Genomic DNA, 19,414 nt, shown 5'->3' on the forward strand with positions numbered 1-19,414 from the left:
GATGGAGGGATGGGGAGGAGGGGTGGAACAGATGATGGAGAGAGGCGTGGGTGCATGAAGGGAATGAGGAAGAGCAAGGGAGAGGTTATTATGGTCATCTTATGAGTCTCTCTCATCTGGATAGGGATCTGAGGGAAGGATGGATGGATTTCTGAGTGTTTTTGCAGTTTTAGAATAATTTGGGGAGAATTTTTAAGTGTGTTTAAGGTGTGTTTAACCTTCTGGCTCCGCAGGAAGGGCATCCAGAGGTTGTCCAGATGCTCCCTGTACTTCTTAGAGAAGGAGCCGGCATAGGAGATGAAGGCTGCTGTCAGCAGGACGTCACCGCAGAGAGTTTCCTCCTGTTCATGGTACTGGGCCACCGAGTGGGCCCAGCGCACATTCTCACTCTGGAAGACACACACACACACACACCCCCACACACACACACACACAAATACATAGGCAGACACAGTGGACAGTTCATTAGGGACACCACCTTATTCCAAAAATACTGTAATACTCTAGGTAATGCATACAAACTAGGGTATGTGTATACAAACATAGTGTAGTAGCTTGAAATCTCCTTTCAGAAACATGAATCAAACTGATTTCCTATTGGTCGCTGTCTTGCCCACCTCCAGCCCTTTGACCAGCCGATTGGCTAGTTCTATTGTCTTGTTGGTGCGGTTGACCTCATCCTGACAGCGTAGTTTCTCTGAGGTGGCTCTCTCAAATGCTGCTGTCAGAGTCTCCAGGCTGCCGTCCAGCTCCTGAGAAAGAGGCAGAGAGAGAGGAGGAAAAAACGACTTTTGTCCTCTAAAACATTTCACATAAGCAAGTGAAAACTAGCTTACACATGCATATACATGCTTGCCAGCTGTGAGTGTCTTGGTAAATGATGTAATAAAATGAAGAATAAGAAAGAAAGAATGAAGGAAGGGAGGAAGGTTTGGACAGACTCACAGCTAGTTTCTTCCTGATGACCTCTAGTTTCTCAGCAGCCTCGGCCAGATCAGCATTGGCCTGAGACAGAGACATCCTCTTCACCTCCACCTCACAGAATACCTAGAGACACAATACACACACACATGCACACCACACACGGTGAAGTGTGACTTGAATAAGTGTGTTACCCTGTTATCCTGATGACTAGTAGAAATACTATCCATCAGCTTATTCAGGAGCGTACCTATGGTTTAATTGGTAGCATGTTTGTCTCACTGTCCTGCAGACAGGTCTTGTGGGATTGAGACTGGGTAGATACACTATGGGTAGAGCTTAGAACATGCCTCATCTATATCTGTATCTATAGAAAATACTATGCATATATATTTCAAATAACAGAACAAAGACATGGATGCAGTGTTGTACTTACAAACATCTATCCAAGGCAGCGCAAGAGGTGGGGAGAAAGGAAATAACCTATCAAACAACAAGAACACAGTGCTGTACATTGAAAACCAACACACACTGGCACAGCTAGGTTGACACTAAAGTATGACAGTTTGTGTGTATGTGTGTACCTCGTGGAAGCGTATAATGTTGATGACCCAGGCACAGAGCCCCGCAGCAGCGGAGGATTTGAGTCGTACGAACTCGGGGTTGAACTCTGCGTCGCTGAGGTAATCGTCTCTCACGCACCTCACTGTGGCCTCGGGGATGTGCTCTTTGTCAAAGTTCACCAGCGCCTGCAGGAAGTCATCGACCTGGGCGTGTGTGTGTGTATATGCATGTGGATTAGTTAAAATGGCTTCACTTCACTATGTCCAAATATAACACCTTTGCAGGCTTTCTAAAACAACATGGAGAGTAAAAAAGAAGTGGTAGAAAATAATAATATACTAAGCTACACACAGCACTGGCAACTGTCTACTGCAACACAGCGTTTCCCCCAATTTCTCAGGTTTTCAGTAATGGTGGAAGGTCAGAGCGGACAAGGGACGTGAAAAAAAGCAGCGGAAAATCATGCACAGTCATGACACTTTTAAAATGTTATTTCATCAGTGTGGGGAATTTATTTGTGATGGAGTTGTCTGATTTTGCGGTGGGCTGCCACTAATAAATGTCTGGGAAACACTATAAGACATCACCATAAAATCTCACCTTGCTCATGACCACCTTGGAAGCCTTCCAGCTGCGATCTTTGGGGATGCGGCCCTGGGGAGCCAGCAGCACCAGAACAGCTGCTGAGACGTTGGTGACAATAGCTGGAGGGTTGGGGAACGTCCTCAGCTCCGTCAGGTTCAACTGGATGGGTACACACATGCACACACACACAGACACACACACAAACTTTTGATGGGGTGTCTGGAATGGAGACAACCTTGTAGGAAAGTTTTTCTTTGTATTTTTTCGCATATGACAATGAAGTGAACTTGAATTTAAAGACACAGCACATACACACACATGCACAAACTCCCATAGTACTTCAGGGTTTTTTTTTTTTACAGTTGAGGTGACACTATTCTGGTGTCTGTATTCATGTGTGTGTGAGAGTGTGTTACCCTGTTGAGTGTATTGAGGGCTGCGTTGGCTGCCTGTAGCGCAGGTTCAGCCTTGGCCAGGTCGTCCTCACTCTCCTGCTGCTGCTTGGTCACCTCAGCTTGGATCGCTGCCACCTGAACAAACATCAAGAAAGACACTTGAAGGTGAGGAAGAAGCATCAATGTACTTGGAATGAAATGGGCTCAAGTCTGGCTGACCTTTGTCACATGTAATAACCTCTCTCTCCCATATCCACTGTTTTTTAATACAGGAAATGCCAAAAACATGAATCTCAAAATGTGCTGTAATTGTGGCGATCTAGGAGTTTATGCTTATTCTACTGTTGCGCTTACCGTCACTCTGGATAAGAGCATCAGTTCATTGCCTAAAATGTTAAGGTGCTCAAATGAGGTTGAAACCACTGAATACCCAACCGTACACCCACACACACTCCTACCCTTTGCTCCTCAGCATCGGCCACAGCCCTCTCCTGGTTGAGCTTGTCGCTCTGCTGTCCTATCTTCGCGATGAGAGCCTCTGTGTCTGTGTTCCTCTGCCACAGCTCCACCTCCTGCACCGCTAGCTTGGCTTTCAGGTCCTCCACCTGACACAGAGAGATGGAGAGACGGAGAGATGGAGGATGTAAAAAGGATGAGAAGGGCAACAGAGGGCGAGAGATGACAGCATGTACGTAGATAGACAAAGTAAATAGGTGGATGACCCACCTTTTGTATGCATTAACGCTGTACAGTGTATATTCTCTGACCTGTGAGGCAGTAGTCTGTAGTTTCTGTAGGCCGTTGTCTAGCCTTTCCATCTTCTGGGTCAGTTCTCTGCGTTTTGTCCCCAGCAAGTTGCCATACAGCTTCATGAACTCCAGGAAACTCTTGGGTGTGGTGTAGTTGAAGTGCTTCTCATTCTGCTGGTATTTGACACTCACCTAGGGTTTAGTAAAACAAGGTTTAGACCAAAGAGATGATGCCAAAGTACCAGGAAGTGATGGTATCCATGGTGGTTTCCAGTAACTCTCACCTCATTGACACTGGTGTGGGCATAGGAGATGAACTCACCGATAGATGCCCGGACACATGGCTATATGGCATAAACACACACAGGGAATTATAAAGACAATTTTAGGCATCTGTTAGACTGTTAAACTTTGAATTTCTATCAAAGAAATATTGTTCAATTTAATTCATATTTATGGATATGACTGGTGTACTGTAGTTATGTCTTTTCCACCATGTTGTCCTACAATTAAATGATGAATGCTTCCCAAAGAGCAGAAAAGTTTTATTAAAATTAAGAACTAGTGGTGAATATGAATGCTGGGTGAATGTGTTGTCACCTCCAGCCCAGGTATCTTCTCTATGAAGGTAGAGCTGACAGACTCCAGGGCGAGCTGAGGCCAGGGGTGGAACCAGTCTATGGCTGTACAGTTCACCAGAGCCGGAAACTTCCGTGCACGCGTACGCAACGTGAACCCGACTGGGGAGAAACACAAGACCACCTGGAGGCCAGATGGAGGGAGAGCATGGAGAGAGAGTGAGATAAAGACATGGTGGAGATGGTGATACCAGTCAAGTCATGTGTTGAAGCCATGTGTGGCTGAATAATATAATGTAAATAATATTCCAGACCTTGAGCTGCCGTCGTATCCTCTCAATAAAGAAGCTCCAGCAGTTGTCTCTGGTGTCGATGAGTCCTAAACCTCTCAGCTCCAAACGGATAGACGTCACGATCATATCCACCTCCTCGTCACTAAACAGGTCTGGAATATCCCCTAATAACAGGAAGGACGCAAACTCAGTGTGTGTATTTGTGCTTCTCCTTTTTGGATTCTGCCTTCAGCTCATTTCTATTGCTCACTGGCACTCCTTGTATGCTAGCTATGTACTGTAGATTATCTAGTACTTGCTAATATGCAAAAAGTCATGCACAGTACACCCTTAAATATTGTGTAGACATCTGTGTGTCTAGTGTTACATTTCAATGCAACATACAGTATATTAAAAGTGCATTTCAACTGTGCTGTCCTATAAAACAGTTTGCTTTTACCCCTTGGATTAATGTAAAATTACCAAGGATTGAAATTAACAATAGCTACCAGCCACATTCTGATAAATCTCGGCTATGGCTGCAGCTCCACTGGCCACTTTGATGGGTAGTCAACCTGTGTTCAAATTGTCTTCTTTAGTCTAAAAACTATGCTGAGAAAATAAATTGACTGGTGAAATTTTGAATCTTTGGGCATTTGATGAAAAAGTTAAATTCATGCCTTGAAGGTCTTTGACATTCTAGGACCCTCACAAGAAGAAAGTATGCACATTATGTAGTATTGACTAGAGTATTTACACACTAAAGCAGAAATCCTGTGCTCATCAAATGAAAAGACAGTCATCCTAGGTCAGACAGTGTAACCAAACCTGAGGCCAGCATATCATTGATGAGCACCAGGAAGCGTTCATCTGGAATCTGGGCGTCTGTGTGGAGGAACACTGTCCCAATGTTCTTCACCCCCACCTTGATATACAACGCTGCTATATCACTCTGGAGAGACGAGTGGCGCCAGAAAAAGGACAAAGAAAGAGTAGAAAAAAACAGCATAGAGAAAAGGGAGATTGTAAATGAATAGAAAATGGGAAAAAGAACAATGTGAGAACATTCAGGACTACCTATCCTTTTTATGAAGTTACGGGAATGACATACTGTATGTATATGTGTGTGTATATGCATGGTTACCTTGAGGTCATTGATACCGTAGCCTTTACGCAGAGTGATCTGGAAAACTTCCAGCATGCTGAGGAAGGCAGCCAGCCGACACAGACTCTGCTTCCCGCTGCCTCCAACACCCACCAGCAGGGCGTTACCATGGGGGGCCTCCAGGATCCGGCTGATACGACACCTACACACACATACCAGGATGAATAATGTGTGTGTGTGTGTGTGTGTTTATGTGTGCATTCTGTGATTTACATATGTGCTTATACGCTGTGTAAATCATCCCTTGTGCACGCTAACAGACATTATGTGTTTGACCGTAGTTTGCGTGCTGCGTCTGTGTGTGTGCATGCCTTACACATGTTGGATGGCTTCCTCAAACAGTACCAGGTTCATGACAGCGTGCAGTTCATTATAATGCTCCAGAGCATCAGTCAGTGTCTTCTGGAGCTTCTCCCAGTCTGAAGCCTGACAAGACAGGCAAATAAACAAATTGACTGGTCTAATTGTGTAAAGTCCTAGTCGCTCTGTGGCAGCTTCCAGATACTGTAATGAAATTAAGTTCTTATCAGGGCTGGGGTTGATTCACTTTCAAATCCAAATCAATGTAAAAAGGAAGAGCAATTAATTTGCTAATGACAGTGCATTCATCTTCATTCATTTCCTCAAAGATTGGACATGACAGCAGCAGTCTCCTGCCAAAAGGTCTTTCAATATTTGAGCTGGAGATCATCCACATACTAAATTGATTGAACTCAAAGACAATTAAACTCACCCATTTCATTATCACACATAATGGAGAATAAATGGGTACTTGAAGCCAGCGACATGGCGTCCAGCTAATTAGAGCTGACTAGCTCTAACCAGCCCCAGTGTGTGTGAGTGTGTCTAACCTGGTGATAGCGAGGCTCTCCCACTCCCAGAGCGAAGTGACAGTACACCAGAGGCTGGTGGATAAAGATGGACTCGTCTATTCCCTGGAGGAGTGAGGCAGACACAGAGGGACAAAACAAATAAAAACAACACCAAAAGTAAGAAATGCTGAACATGCCAAAGTGAAACTGCTCTTCACTGGTTAAGAATAGAGCATTAATTTTAGGTTATGTCATATGTTTCTTTCATATGAGAAATGAAGGATTAAATCATTTTTATCTCATCTTGCAATTCTCTCTACTCCTGCCTCAGTCAAAAGTCACTCTCATGTCTCCAGCTGGTTCAGAATGCAGCAGCTACAGTAGGATATTAAGTGATACTAAACTAAAAGACCAAATCCTTAAAACAAGAGGCATTTCAGCAGCTTAATGCCATTTTTCCTCATTAATGTCCACATTTATGCAGCAAAGTGCTCCAAAATCTGATCAGATCATCTACTCTATAGGCGTTTCTATCATTTATTGTTCTTGAGCTTACTTTTAGATAAGTGACATATAAATAAAGTTCATTATTATGATTAACGTTTTAGAAAAATATTTTACGATTTTTGGATTTTGAAGAAAATCTACGGTGACCTCAGGGTGACATGAACCCTGATGCAGGGAAGTTTGTATGTTCATATTGTGCATTTCAGACAAGGCCGTTATGATCCTTATCTCCTACCTCAAAATATCTCTTGCCAGTGTCCAGCAGGATCTTGTTGAAGAGTTCCACATCCTTCTCCTCCATCAGTTTGTCGGAGTAGACCCTGGAGCTCTCATGGAGCCACAGGTGAACCAGGTCTATAGGGTAACGGATACACTCCGGCAGGGCAAACAGGATACCCTACACACCAGGACACATGGAGTCTACTGTATAACTGTGTGACGCACTCAACATTATAGTACCAGTTTATCTGGTACACTAACCTGTCCACAGAAATGGGATCTCTACAATGGACAGTGAGTCAGGTGGATGTGGTTTGATATCTAATATGAATATTCAATTATTCAGGATTCAGTTTTTGTTCCATTGAATACAATTAAAAACTACACATGCAACCACACCTCTGTAATACTGTAAATCTAAATCAAGTCAACATAATTCAACTAAGTGACCAATTGAGGAGACAACAATCATTTGACATAGTAGACTTGTATTTTTGTGTTTTGTCATCTGAATGACCATGTGTGTGTGTTACCTGGAAGATGTTGGAGAGGTCTCGGAGGTTGAAGATGTAATGGAAGCGTATGGCAGTAGGGAGGAAGTTCTGACTGATTTTCTGGTGCAGACAGATCGCTGCCTGGGTGAACAGAAGCAAAGAGACGATTAATAGATGCAGACATGACTGGATGGATACTGGAAGGAAGGAAAGGATGGGCAGTGTCAGCATGGATGGATTGACAGACTAAAGCTTGCATGGATGGGTGCAAAGTACAGTATGACATGAGGCATTAATGTAGATGAGTGATACTGTAGGTTTACCTGTATGAGGGTCCCAACAGAGCGCGAGACGCCGTAGCTGAATCCTCCCTGAAGGAAGTGAGCTGACAGGATGCTGGAGAAGATAGTGGCTAATGCATCAGCACTGGGGAAATGGACCGCAAACACTGAGAAATGCCTCTGGAAGGGAGACGGGGAGATAGATTAGGAATGTGCTGTGAGTTATTTGCCATCAGGGCTGTTAGACTGTGGAATGACCTGACAAATCAACATCATTTTTTAAACCACTTCTTAAAACTGACTTTCATAGAGTTTCTTTTATGTAATCAACTTTTATTAATTGTCCTTGAGCCTCTTTTTACTTTTATGTTTCTTGCTTTGCTTACATTGCTTTTTGCTTTTACTGTTGATTTGTACTGTTGGACTTTTTCGTGTTTAATGGTTCCTTGGTAAATCACTTTATAACTGTATTTTGAAAAGTGCTAACCAAATAAAGATGATAATACTGATGATGATGATAGTTAGTAGTGGTTGCAGGAGTAGTATTAATTGTGTATATATATGTAGGTATGTGTGTGTGTGTGTATGTATGAGCACTGTACCTGTAGTCTGGGGTTGACAGAGAAGCTCCCAGCTGTTGGGTTCATACAGGTGATGTACTGGCAGTTAGAGATTTCCTTCAACACCAGTCTCTGTCTGTCATACCTACACAGATTCAGTTTATCTCGATTCAACCTAAATCGTCACATTCAGTGTAATTTGTAGCCACTGTGCAGTATACGTGTTTATCTGTATGGGTGCGATCTGTCTGATGTGTATGAAATCAAGAGTCTTACCAGTGGTTGTAGTCGAGGTGCTGGCGTATGAGTGTGTGTGGCTGGACGGTCCCATAGACGTCCACCTCAGGCATGTTGAGGTCATCTATGAAGTAGATGAGTCTCTTGGCAGCAGGAGGAGCAAAGTTACGACCTGCCTTCTTCTCCAGGGGCTTTTCCAGGACACCTGAGGTCCACATGTTGCATAACACAGCTCAAAGAACTGTGGGTAGTGCTCAAAGTAAACGATTTAATCTCTAATTAGCAAATGTGAATTTAAGAGGAGTTTTTCTCAATTCTGTATTTTCAACAGCAACCTACACCAGGAGAAGAGACATTAAGAATAGATGGATGAATGGATTTCCAAATAAAGCTGTTGCTGTGCTGAATAAAAGCTTGTACTGAAATGGCATTCTGTGTAACCAATGCAATGTTAAAGGGGAAGTGCTGTGAGCTATTAAAGGGGGGGGGGGTAGGACACTCTGGCACATGTACAGGATGGGCCACAGTGTGTTCAGTAATATATTTAGCATATACAGAGGTTTATTTGCTATCATCATCACTTTAAACAGGACAAGGATATCCACGATATAGGTGTACCCTACTTTAACAAGGGCACCCTGTCCTTCCCCAGAAATAATTGAGGTACAGAAGTGCCTTTTCCCCGTGGCACTGTCACCATGGCACTTTGGACATCAAGAGGCAAATTCAGGTCAGCTATTCTTGGGTGAGACACCTTCACTCCTTTATATCTGTATGCTATCAAACTTCATCACTGTTTACAGCATTTGAAAAATCATTTTCTACAAATCATGTCTGTTGTTTATAGAGCAATATTTACTTACAGCAATAAAGGGAAGTAAAAGTTCTATTATTGTGAAGATTTAACATTGACCATAAATCTTAACGGCTTAGTTCTGTATTTTCGCACGACTCCACAAACTACTCTTTCTACTCTTTGAATACTGATGTCAACATCTGAGAAAAAAATCTCCTTTGATATTTTTTAAAGATGTATATTTTTTGAAATCCATTTTTTTATCTACCAAAATGCAGAACCTTTTACTCACAATTCTGACATGTATTATGACTTATGTTTGCACTTTTACAATGTGTTTTCAAATTGTTGTTAACTAGCCAGCTGTAACTTGCACTACCACTAACCATGGGACTGTGTAGGATCTGTACTCGTTTTGGTTTAGCACTTAGTCCCCAAAAGCATCTTCAGTCCTGTGAGTAGACTTACGCTGCAGCATGGCTGAGGTGGTGTAGTAGTTGAAGGGGACTTTAGCCACAACGTAGTCCTCCTTCAGCTTGGCTACTTTATCAGACACCAGGATGGTTTTGCCCACTCCGGCGTTGCCCACTAACATGATAGGCTTGCCTCTCTGGAGCAGCAAGTCTATGAAGTAGGTCAGACAGATGGTCTCTGGAGTGTGGACCAACACCGTCTGAAACACACACACACACACACACACACACACACGACATGACTGAGAGAAGTAAGAGTTCATAATGTCATCAGAAATGTGTGCTAATATAATGTAATTCCGTGCTTACTGTACACAAACATGCATCAATACAACACACCTGTAACGGGACATCGGGCTCCAGCTCGAATGGCAGCATCCTCTCGCTCCAGGGAGAGAACTTCTTAGTGTCGGAGTCTATGAAGTAGTCAAAGACGGTGCCCTGCGAAGGAAACTTCACTGCTCTCATCTCCTTAGACCACCAGCGGCTGAACTCGGCCCGGTAGTCAATCAACTGGGCCAGGGAGAAAAACAATATCATAACATGTATTAATAATATGGATTATCTGGAATGAAAAATAATACTACTGCAAAGGAGGTAGCTCTTCAAGCACACATTCACACAGACACAGACACAAACACAGACACAGACACAAACACAGACACTGCACTCACATGATCCTGGAAGAGAGCCCCTCCGAAGGCCCAGACGCAGGCAAAGACAAAGTAGATCTCATAGAGTTCTCTGGGAGAGTCAGCTGGAGTGTTCTCCTCTGTCAGCAGGCAGTCCAACAAGGAACACAGCGTCTGATTGGACAACACACAGTAACACAGAGTCTTATTGGACAATACACAGGAACACAGTGTCTGATTGGACAATACACAGAAATACAGCGTCTGATTGGACAGCACACAGTAACACAGCGTCTTAGTGGACAATACACAGGAACACAGTGTCTGATTGGACAATACACAGAAATACAGTGTCGGATTGGACAACACAGTAATAGTGTCTTATTGGATAATACACAGGAACACAGAGTCTGATTGGATAACACACAGAAGTAGAGTGTCCAATTGAATATCATGGAGAAGACAGGAAATCTGATAAAGCAATGAATTTGAAAAATGCTGATAGATAATTTATAACTAATCTAACTGATAATTCTATGTGGATGACTTTGTTCCAAAGGGTACATAGATGATTTCCATACTCGAAAATGTTGATATTGTGCATTGCTGCAATTCAAATCCAATCTCTGCTGGCACTAATCTCTTTCCACACCTTTTATCTTTAGTCATATTCTGTAATTTCACTTTCATGCCACCTATTATTTTGTCAGGGTAGACATCAAATCTCATTTTCAGATCTGTTTTAGATATCTCATTGAAACGCTTAATGTGCATATCAATTGATAAAAGACAATTTATCCTATAAGGACATAGCAAGCAGTGTGTGTGTCGTCACCTGCACCATGCTGTTCTCTGGTATAGGAGTGATGGTTTTCAGGTTGCAGCGGACCTGCTCCAGGCAGTAGGGCACATACTTGTCAAACAGAATGGTGAGGTTGGCTCGCTCTGATTGGGCGTGCCGGGTGTCAATCCAGCTTGTCACATAACTGAGAGGAGGGGTGCCAATCAAGACACAAATTGATTCATGTAAATTCAAAATCCCAAACTTTGTATGTGTGTTTGTGTTTGTGTGTGTGTGTGTGTGTGTGTGTGTGTGTGTCTTACGAGCTCCAGCCGAGGTCCTGTGGGTTGACATAGAGTATTCCTGCCCGGGACACAGTAGCAGGAGTAGCAGCCTTCAGGTGTGAGATCTCAAAGAGTAAACGCATGGAGGAGGACAGACTGATCCTCTCATTACTGGCTAGAGTCAATACCTGGACAGAGAGAGAGGAGCAAGGGCTTGACATTTATTCTTGAACGCAAGGGGACCTGATCGGATCTCAAACATGGGCTGAATTTCTCACTAATGTGTTTGGGGGTGGGTCATGTTTTAGTTCTGGGTTGAGGCTAACTAAAATGTATATACCCCTTAAGCTTGGTTTGGGTTTGGAGGTAAATTTTTTGTGGTTTGGTTGGGTTGAGGCTGAAATTTTCAGGCCTGGTTCAAACCCAGACTGAAGGACAAAATGCAGCAAGGGAAGGAAAGGAGAGGTAATGACAAACAGACTGAAGGTTAGAGAAAGGAAGAGGGGAAGACTTAGCGTAGATACTGTATTGCAAATGCACTGTATGGTAACAGAACAGGCAAAATGGAAAATCATCATAAAAGCAGAACATAGATCTGCTCAGACCTTATTGTCATCCATGACCGTGTTGAGTGACTCGATCCACATAGGGTCGATGTCTCCGTCCAGAACAATCCACTTGGGCCCGTCGTGGCCCACCGAGGTCAGCTCTCTCATGGTAGAGGAGAACAGACCTGAGGCAGCGAGAGAAGAAAACGCAGGTACTTTAACTGATACTGGGTAGAGGCCTGGGAGCCAGCACCAAAATCAGCCTGCTCCTGACTGCTACCAAAAAAATGGTCCCTTTGATCATCATTCATTGCTGATTGAATTCCTTGTATAATCCTCCACTAACAATTCCCCTCACCATCCTTCCACTCTCTGGTAGCAGGGTGCAGGTATCCAAACAACTCGTCTGTGGTCACAGCTTTGGGGTTGATATCATTCCACACCGGCTTCATCTTCATGTTTGCGTAGGTTCTATGGAGGGTCTTCAGGATCTGAGGAATAAAAATTACATTTCTACTGAGCACAGACATCATCTGTGTGTTTTCACAAGATCAAGCCCCTCATTATCACATGTCTGTAGATAAGAGAATCATGAAATTGAGTGCTTTGTTGAATTTAGCTGCAGGCACGTTTGGTCTGTTAGCTGCAGGGTGTCAGCCCAAGATTGCTGAGACACAGGTTATGACACATCTCCTGCGCTTTAATAAATCATAATACTAGGTAAATCATAAAACTTTAAACAGATTAAAGCAGCTTGAGAAGCTGATACAGAAACAGAGAACAGAAATGATTGGAGGATGAGGGGAATGGTTAGACATGATGATTCTTTCATTAACTGGCTTTATACATGGACAAATAGATGGCTCACACTAGTTTGTACATGGTGTTAAGGATAGTTATTTAAATGTATTTTGTACCTGGCTCTTCCCAGTTCCTGGTCCCCCGACTACAAACACTGAGTGTCTGACAGCCAGCAGCTCCTCCAGCTGGGTCACCTACAGACACACAAACATGGATGTCATAGTATCATACTGCACTACCGCAAACATAAATACTATGAATTCCAAATTTTCATTTTTTCTCACAAAACACAGACTAATATATAACTCTTCACTTACCTTCCCAAAGGATTAAAGTTCTGTGCATCTTAGTGAGTCATCATTTCAAAACTATCATTCACCGGTATAAATTACTGTAAACATTCCATAGTTATATTTCCAGACATGTAATCTGTCCTGTGATCCTAAAACAGAAGCTGATTCATACAATCTTCTTCCTTACTTCTTCTTCCTTTGATGAAGGTTTTCCAGCAGAAACATGTACATAAGAACATGTGAACATGTTGTACAAGCCCTTGTTACTATGACATCTAAATAATATCGGGCACAGAATAAGATTACTTTAATTTCAACATGATTTTATAATGCGTCAACTCTTCTTCCATACCTTGAGTATGAAGTTTTCCTCAGGCTGCAGGTGCAGCTCACTGACTGACTGGCGCACAGCGTTCTCCAGCTCAGGGTCTCTCTTCCTGGGCACGTCCAACAGGGGGAACAGGTCGCTGATCAGCCCCAGGAAGATAGGCACGTCACTGGTCACTATCTTAGGCAGGTTGAAGTCCCTCAGAGCCCGCATCAGCACCTGGGGACAAAAGGAGAGTGTAGGCGTCTTAACTCATATACACTTACAAATTCAAAAGTTTAAATGTTGGGTAGAGCATGGCAGGATTAGTGGTAAGATTCCCACTGGGGCTTCCCATACTAAATGCGTACAAACTTACAATAGGTAGAGGACTGCATGTTAATGGTTAAAATCATAAACGCAATAGTTTTGCTAGATATTGTGATCACAGTTATTAATCATGATGATTAGTCTCGATGATTTGAGACACAAAATTATTTTGCTGCATTTTACATCTCATATGAATCAACACATGTTGACCGTTTTCAACTGATGCAGACATTCTAAATGAAATGACATGAAAGCATCCACCAAATGGCAACAGAGTTAGAAATCAGTACCTGTTCCTCAGGTGTGCTCCTGTCCTCTCTCTTCAGAGAACCAGCCACCACCAGAACTGATTTGATGGCCCTCAAGCCCCAATCATAATGATCCTGACAGAAAAAGGACATGAACTAATGTTAGCCATGAAATAAATTAAGCACCATATTTATTACATTTTCTAAGAGTACTTATCTCTTCTATTCCGACACAGTGTTAGACACTAAATGTAGGTTCAAACTGAGAGTAATGTAGTGTAGATGAATATAGCTCCGATCAGTGTTGGGAGTGGTGTATCTTCTGGCACACCAGGACTTCATGTTGATCCCTCTGAAGATGCCGTTGGCCTAATTCAACCAAGAATCTGCGATAACAAGTGTCCACTTGATGACCCCAACTTGACTAACCCTACTCTCACCCACTCCCTCTTTCCTCAAACATTCACACTAGCTTTCTACATATGTGCTCATCTTACTGTAAAATAGCACAAGGGATCGTTACATTGAATCCTGTGTCTTGGTAAATAGAAGCTAGTTTTCTGCACCTGTTTGGACAGCAGCTCCTTACAGAGAGTGTAGAGGCTGATGAACTTGCGTGCCAGCAGACGAGCGTCTATGAACCCCTCTGCCACCAACATGATCTCACAGATCAGCTCAAAGTCTGGGATCACCATGGCACAGGGCCTGAATAGGTAGAAAGAACACCTATTAATTAGGCAGCTATTGACCTCCATGAACTCTCACTCTCGCTCTCCCTATCTCTGTTTCTTTCTCTCCCTGTGTTTCAGACCTGAATAGAGCCTTGAGGTTCTCAGGGAGCTCGGCCCGGCCGGCGTAGCCCGGGTTCAGAGTGATGAAGATTCCCACTGTTGGCCTCAGCTCTATCTCCTCTCCCAGGAAATGGAACCTACATACACACATACAAGATGGCTGAACGCGTGCATAGATAAATGAATGAATGGCTAGATTGGCAGACAAATGGGTGGATTAATATACGGATCATTTATAATGCATATCCTGCTATTTCCACATCATACCTCTGTTTCTTGTTGCGTATGGCATCTTGTATGGTTTTGACCTGTACAGCCACCACAGACAGCACTTCCACTGAGATCCTGTTGAACTCATCAAAGCATCCCCACACTCCTGTCTGAGCCAGACCCTTATAGATGTTACCAATGGACTGGAAGAGGAACAGAGAGAGAGAGAGAGAGAGAGAGAGAGAGAGCGAGAGAGAGAGAGAGTGAGAGAGAGAGACACACACACGGAAATGAGGATGAAGGGTGGAGAGGAGGGGGAATTAAATCATAAATCATACCATTCATATGATATGAATGGTATTATCTTCTGTAAATTCTGTACAGTCCACTCTACCTTGTAGTCCATCTGTTCTGAGCAGTTGAATACATAGACCATGATGCCTAGGGAGCGTCCCAGGTCTTTGGTAGTCTCTGTCTTGCCAGTGCCGGCCGGGCCAGAGGGGGCGCCACTCATAGTCAGATGGAGGGACTGGGTAAGGGTTATGTAACACCTGACGGAGGAAGGGTTGAGATATAAAGAAACCTGAGTAACCAACAATAGCAATTATTTTGATGCAAAGAACTGCAGTTGTAAACAATGTGGTTGAGTAACAAAGTGTACTTATATATGTGATTTGTGATCGAATATAAGACTGCTGTGTTTATGTGTGGTTTTTTTTTGTCTTTATTTAACCAGGGGACAAAACACATGAGTTTCCTGCTTTACACTCACAATTACACACATTTATTTGGGAGCTGACTACTTTCGACCACTGAGTTCATTCTCTCAGCCCTGTGTAGATTTTCCCAGGTGGTCTCAGTTGGTGGATTCGAACCACTGTCCTGTCCAAGTCACACACTAGCTCTCTTTGTTTAAGCTCTTGCTTCTCCAACGATGTGTGCAAGGTGTGATTACAAGTACATGTGCGTGTACAGTGTATGTGTGTGTGTACCTGTCAGTGAGAGGGGTGATGACCAGTCTGTTGGTGTTCCCCAGGTATTCATAGCTGAACTGGAACTGGGCGTCACAGATATTGATGTAACAGTGTCTGGTTTCGTCATCCCAACGGTGGCGTAACTGGGACAGCCATGCAAATGCCTGGCCTGTTGTCACCTAGGAGACACACACACACACACACACACACGCGCCAACAGAGGCGTCAACTTCTCTTACATCTTGAATCATGGCTGACTCAACAAACATCAAAGTCATGTCCGAGTACTACCTTCTGAGCTATGAGTTTGGCGACTACGTCTCGAGCGTGGACATCAATGGTGCAGACAGTCATGATCTTCTGTCTGTCTCCAGGAGTTAACTCCCCAAGCAGCATGTGGATCAGCGAGTTCAGCTGAGTGATCTACAAAACCAGAAGGCAGCAAACATCATTGACCAACACAATCACTCTGTTTGACCATCATCATAAGAATCACAATACAATAATCCATCAACATTAAACATCACATTATCATCACTGACAAATTGTCTGTTTTTGAAGATGACTTTTTACGAAAGCATGTCATGCCTGTTTTCTTATATGGAAAATCAATCATAACATAACCACTAACGAGCAATCGTACCTACAGTAACAACCCTTACTCATGCGTGTTTGCAGTACCTGTTTTCTGTTGTAGTCTTTCAAGGCAGTCTCGAATCCCTCCTCCACCCTCTCAAAGGCAATGCCCACATCTGTGGCCCACCATACCTGGCTACCAGTCAGACCCACCTAGGCATGGCAGGAAAACAGACACTCTGTAATTTGTTGTGCATATGAGGTGCTATAATGTTGCTGTGATACAGATGAGACACAAACAGACCTGTGCAGGGTAGTCAAAGAGCCACTGGTCTCGCGGTTTGTCTTCGTAGGCAGCGACGGCCTCCTGGATCTCCTTCTGAACCGTGCAGCGCATGGTGCTCTCCAAGGCACTCAGCCAACACTCTGCCTGAAGGGAGACACACAGAGAAGAAACTTATTTGTACCCAAGGATACTTTTTTGTCTAGGATTCCATGCAACACTTTATTATGGAAAAAGCATCAAAATCATTACATGTACACATTCTGACCAACTTCATACACATAAAAGTACAGGTGTGACTTTTCACACGCACAAATACATACCTGTCCCTCACACACACATGGCTCAGAGAATGGAACATACTCCCCCTCTCGACTGTACATCCCTATGGCAAGTGCCTCCCCGTCCTCCTCCCCTTCTCCACCTCTGTCCGAGTCCTTGAAGCGGAGGTCTGCTATGTTGTCAAACAGCTTCAGTAGGTGTCTGGTCACCTGGAGAACACACACACACATCATCATCATCATCATCATCATCATCATCATCATCATCGACTAGGGTTCCTAACCATTTTCCATTTCAAAAGTCCATGCTTTTTACAGCCCTCAATCTCTTGACTGGATTTGAAAAAAGGCTGGTGTTCAATATGCTGTAAGCTGATAATGGTGATGCAATGCGCCTGTTAACTAGGCCATATTACTCAATTGCTGATTGGGATTATTAATTATTTATTAATATGTGTATTGAGACTGGATGAAATATGGAATGCTATTTTTTTCCAGACTTTCTGTGCAATTTCCAATCTTTTCAAGACCTAGAAATTAAAACATTTATTTCCAATACGTTTCCAGACCTTCCAGACCTGTCTAGGAACTCTGATCGACTTTCCAATCTCTTCTCCATAACACAAACACACTGTAGGCACAACATCTTGTATTCCACTGATATCCACAGTATGTGTTCATATGAATACATAATTAAATCCAAATCTCCATCCACATTGCCAGCTCCAGCTACCTGTTTGGGCTGCGTTCCCTTGGAGACAATCTCCAGCAGGTCGGAGGCAGAGACAAAGTAGAATCTGGGGAATGTGAGCCTCTTGGTCTCCAGGTACTCAGCCAGCGCCTTCTCACACACAGACAGCCTCTGCTGCAAGGTCTCCAGCTTCTCCAGGAAGCCCGGCTGGTTGGTTACCTCCACCACGTTACTGCTCTGCACCACCTCCGTCATCAGGCTCTGGGTGGGACGAGAGGGAGTACAGGGGGAAGGAGAAAAAGAGAAAGGAAATACAGTAGGTGGTGATATGGTGGGATGGGGACATTTTATACAGTAGACAGAGATCAGCATAGGGAGAGAGAGAAGTTAAATAACAAAGGATATAAGGCATCAATAAATAAGATTCAAATGTGTTTTATTTTAGGAGTTATGTATACTGTAGATACAGCTATACAGACACATACATGTGTGCTCGGTTCTGGTACATATTACAATTTAAGGATGATTCTTACTTGGATATTTATATCATGATATGTAGACAATTGTGCAATAATTGTTTTTTTGGGGGGTTAGACTGAACAACAGGGCCAGATGATGAATTTTCATTCTATTTTTCTTGCTGTGGAGGCAATTTTTCAGTTGTGTGGGGCGACTACAGATAAATGAATGTAAAGGAAACACTGTGTGTGTTACCTGGAAGTCAGTGTGTATGCCTTGGAAGCGCTCGGCGTCACTGGCCAGCTGGCAGCGGATATCGTGGCTGTTGGTGAAGATGCTGTTGAGGTGAGCCCAGGTCCTCTGCACAGACATCCAGGAGGAGATGACCAGGTCAGCCACCATCAGCTTCCTCTGCCAGCCACTCACTTCTGCCTGGAAGTACTCCACGTACTTACTCATCAGGATGTTCTGCAGCTGCACCTTAAAGGGACATAAAAGGGAATCTTGAGAAGGTGGAAGTCAGATATCCATCGCTACAGGGAGTTAGTGTGACTAGCACAAGGTATCATTGTTTGGTTTGAATACAGCATGAATTAAAAGCGCTACACAAAGGCTAAAAGCAATCCTAGCCATGACCACATAACATAACTGAAATAATCTAACCCCAAGTTGTATGATGTACAATATATCTCTTTAACTATTGAAATGAATGACATGTCACATGCTGCGGAGAGTAACCACAGGTAACATGCTTACCTGGTTGTCCTCCAGTGTTTCTATCAGATTCTCATCTGCTTTGAGCAGAGGGGTTCCTGTGCTCTGATGAGTCTCATAGGACAAAGCCATCACACTCCATGTCTGGGTAATCTCTGCCAACACCTAAGAGCAAAAAGGAAAAGTTTCACTCCAAAGTGAGATATCTTCCGTTTTAAGTAATTGACAGTCTTACAAAATGAGTGCTAAGATGAAAATAAAACTCACCAGGGATATTACTGAGGGTGTTGTCTATCTTATTTCTGTATTATTATTATTTTCGATTTCAAGGCAAAAGTGCCTTCATTTACTCTGCTTTGTGGAAATCACTGGAAAAGGATTTAAAGCTGAAATAGCATGGTTAACTTAATTCACTCTTCTCATCTGAAGGATCTTGTGACAGACTCAAGAAGGAACTGTCTCTACTTTGTTTAGTCAACATTTAAACAGCCTTGACCCATAAGACTTCTACTTTGATATACAGTAGTACTACTGCCTACTGTGTCCACATAGAAAAAAAATAGCTCTCTCTGTTATGTGACTTCAATTGTATTTTGCTTTTGT

General features: G+C 43.2%; 1 protein-coding gene across 1 annotated transcript in view; it reads right to left on the reverse strand.

The window, feature by feature from the left end:
• dnah9l (dynein, axonemal, heavy polypeptide 9 like) overlaps positions 1-19,414 on the reverse strand; it is a 40,301-nt gene that overhangs the window by 10,237 nt on the left and 10,650 nt on the right. The window contains exons 24-65 of the mRNA XM_071922122.2: positions 18,854-18,976; positions 18,353-18,577; positions 17,681-17,899; positions 16,990-17,157; positions 16,688-16,813; positions 16,489-16,596; positions 16,099-16,230; positions 15,826-15,986; positions 15,228-15,384; positions 14,891-15,036; positions 14,644-14,760; positions 14,399-14,537; positions 13,875-13,967; positions 13,300-13,494; positions 12,771-12,848; positions 12,212-12,344; positions 11,911-12,038; positions 11,345-11,493; positions 11,076-11,226; positions 10,283-10,414; positions 9,948-10,121; positions 9,604-9,808; positions 8,379-8,544; positions 8,145-8,247; positions 7,585-7,722; positions 7,301-7,402; positions 6,784-6,945; positions 6,081-6,164; positions 5,546-5,655; positions 5,209-5,371; positions 4,893-5,016; positions 4,107-4,249; positions 3,815-3,976; positions 3,499-3,558; positions 3,233-3,406; positions 2,924-3,070; positions 2,487-2,600; positions 2,086-2,229; positions 1,506-1,688; positions 946-1,047; positions 618-752; positions 219-389 (exon numbers count right to left, since the gene is read on the reverse strand). Coding sequence (XP_071778223.2) covers positions 219-389; positions 618-752; positions 946-1,047; positions 1,506-1,688; positions 2,086-2,229; positions 2,487-2,600; positions 2,924-3,070; positions 3,233-3,406; positions 3,499-3,558; positions 3,815-3,976; positions 4,107-4,249; positions 4,893-5,016; positions 5,209-5,371; positions 5,546-5,655; positions 6,081-6,164; positions 6,784-6,945; positions 7,301-7,402; positions 7,585-7,722; positions 8,145-8,247; positions 8,379-8,544; positions 9,604-9,808; positions 9,948-10,121; positions 10,283-10,414; positions 11,076-11,226; positions 11,345-11,493; positions 11,911-12,038; positions 12,212-12,344; positions 12,771-12,848; positions 13,300-13,494; positions 13,875-13,967; positions 14,399-14,537; positions 14,644-14,760; positions 14,891-15,036; positions 15,228-15,384; positions 15,826-15,986; positions 16,099-16,230; positions 16,489-16,596; positions 16,688-16,813; positions 16,990-17,157; positions 17,681-17,899; positions 18,353-18,577; positions 18,854-18,976 — 5,946 coding nt within the window. The remainder of the gene's footprint in view (positions 1-218; positions 390-617; positions 753-945; positions 1,048-1,505; positions 1,689-2,085; positions 2,230-2,486; positions 2,601-2,923; positions 3,071-3,232; positions 3,407-3,498; positions 3,559-3,814; positions 3,977-4,106; positions 4,250-4,892; positions 5,017-5,208; positions 5,372-5,545; positions 5,656-6,080; positions 6,165-6,783; positions 6,946-7,300; positions 7,403-7,584; positions 7,723-8,144; positions 8,248-8,378; positions 8,545-9,603; positions 9,809-9,947; positions 10,122-10,282; positions 10,415-11,075; positions 11,227-11,344; positions 11,494-11,910; positions 12,039-12,211; positions 12,345-12,770; positions 12,849-13,299; positions 13,495-13,874; positions 13,968-14,398; positions 14,538-14,643; positions 14,761-14,890; positions 15,037-15,227; positions 15,385-15,825; positions 15,987-16,098; positions 16,231-16,488; positions 16,597-16,687; positions 16,814-16,989; positions 17,158-17,680; positions 17,900-18,352; positions 18,578-18,853; positions 18,977-19,414) is intronic.

This window comes from Centroberyx gerrardi, chromosome 13 (genome assembly GCF_048128805.1).
Source record: "Centroberyx gerrardi isolate f3 chromosome 13, fCenGer3.hap1.cur.20231027, whole genome shotgun sequence".
Taxonomy (NCBI): Eukaryota; Metazoa; Chordata; class Actinopteri; order Beryciformes; family Berycidae; genus Centroberyx; species Centroberyx gerrardi.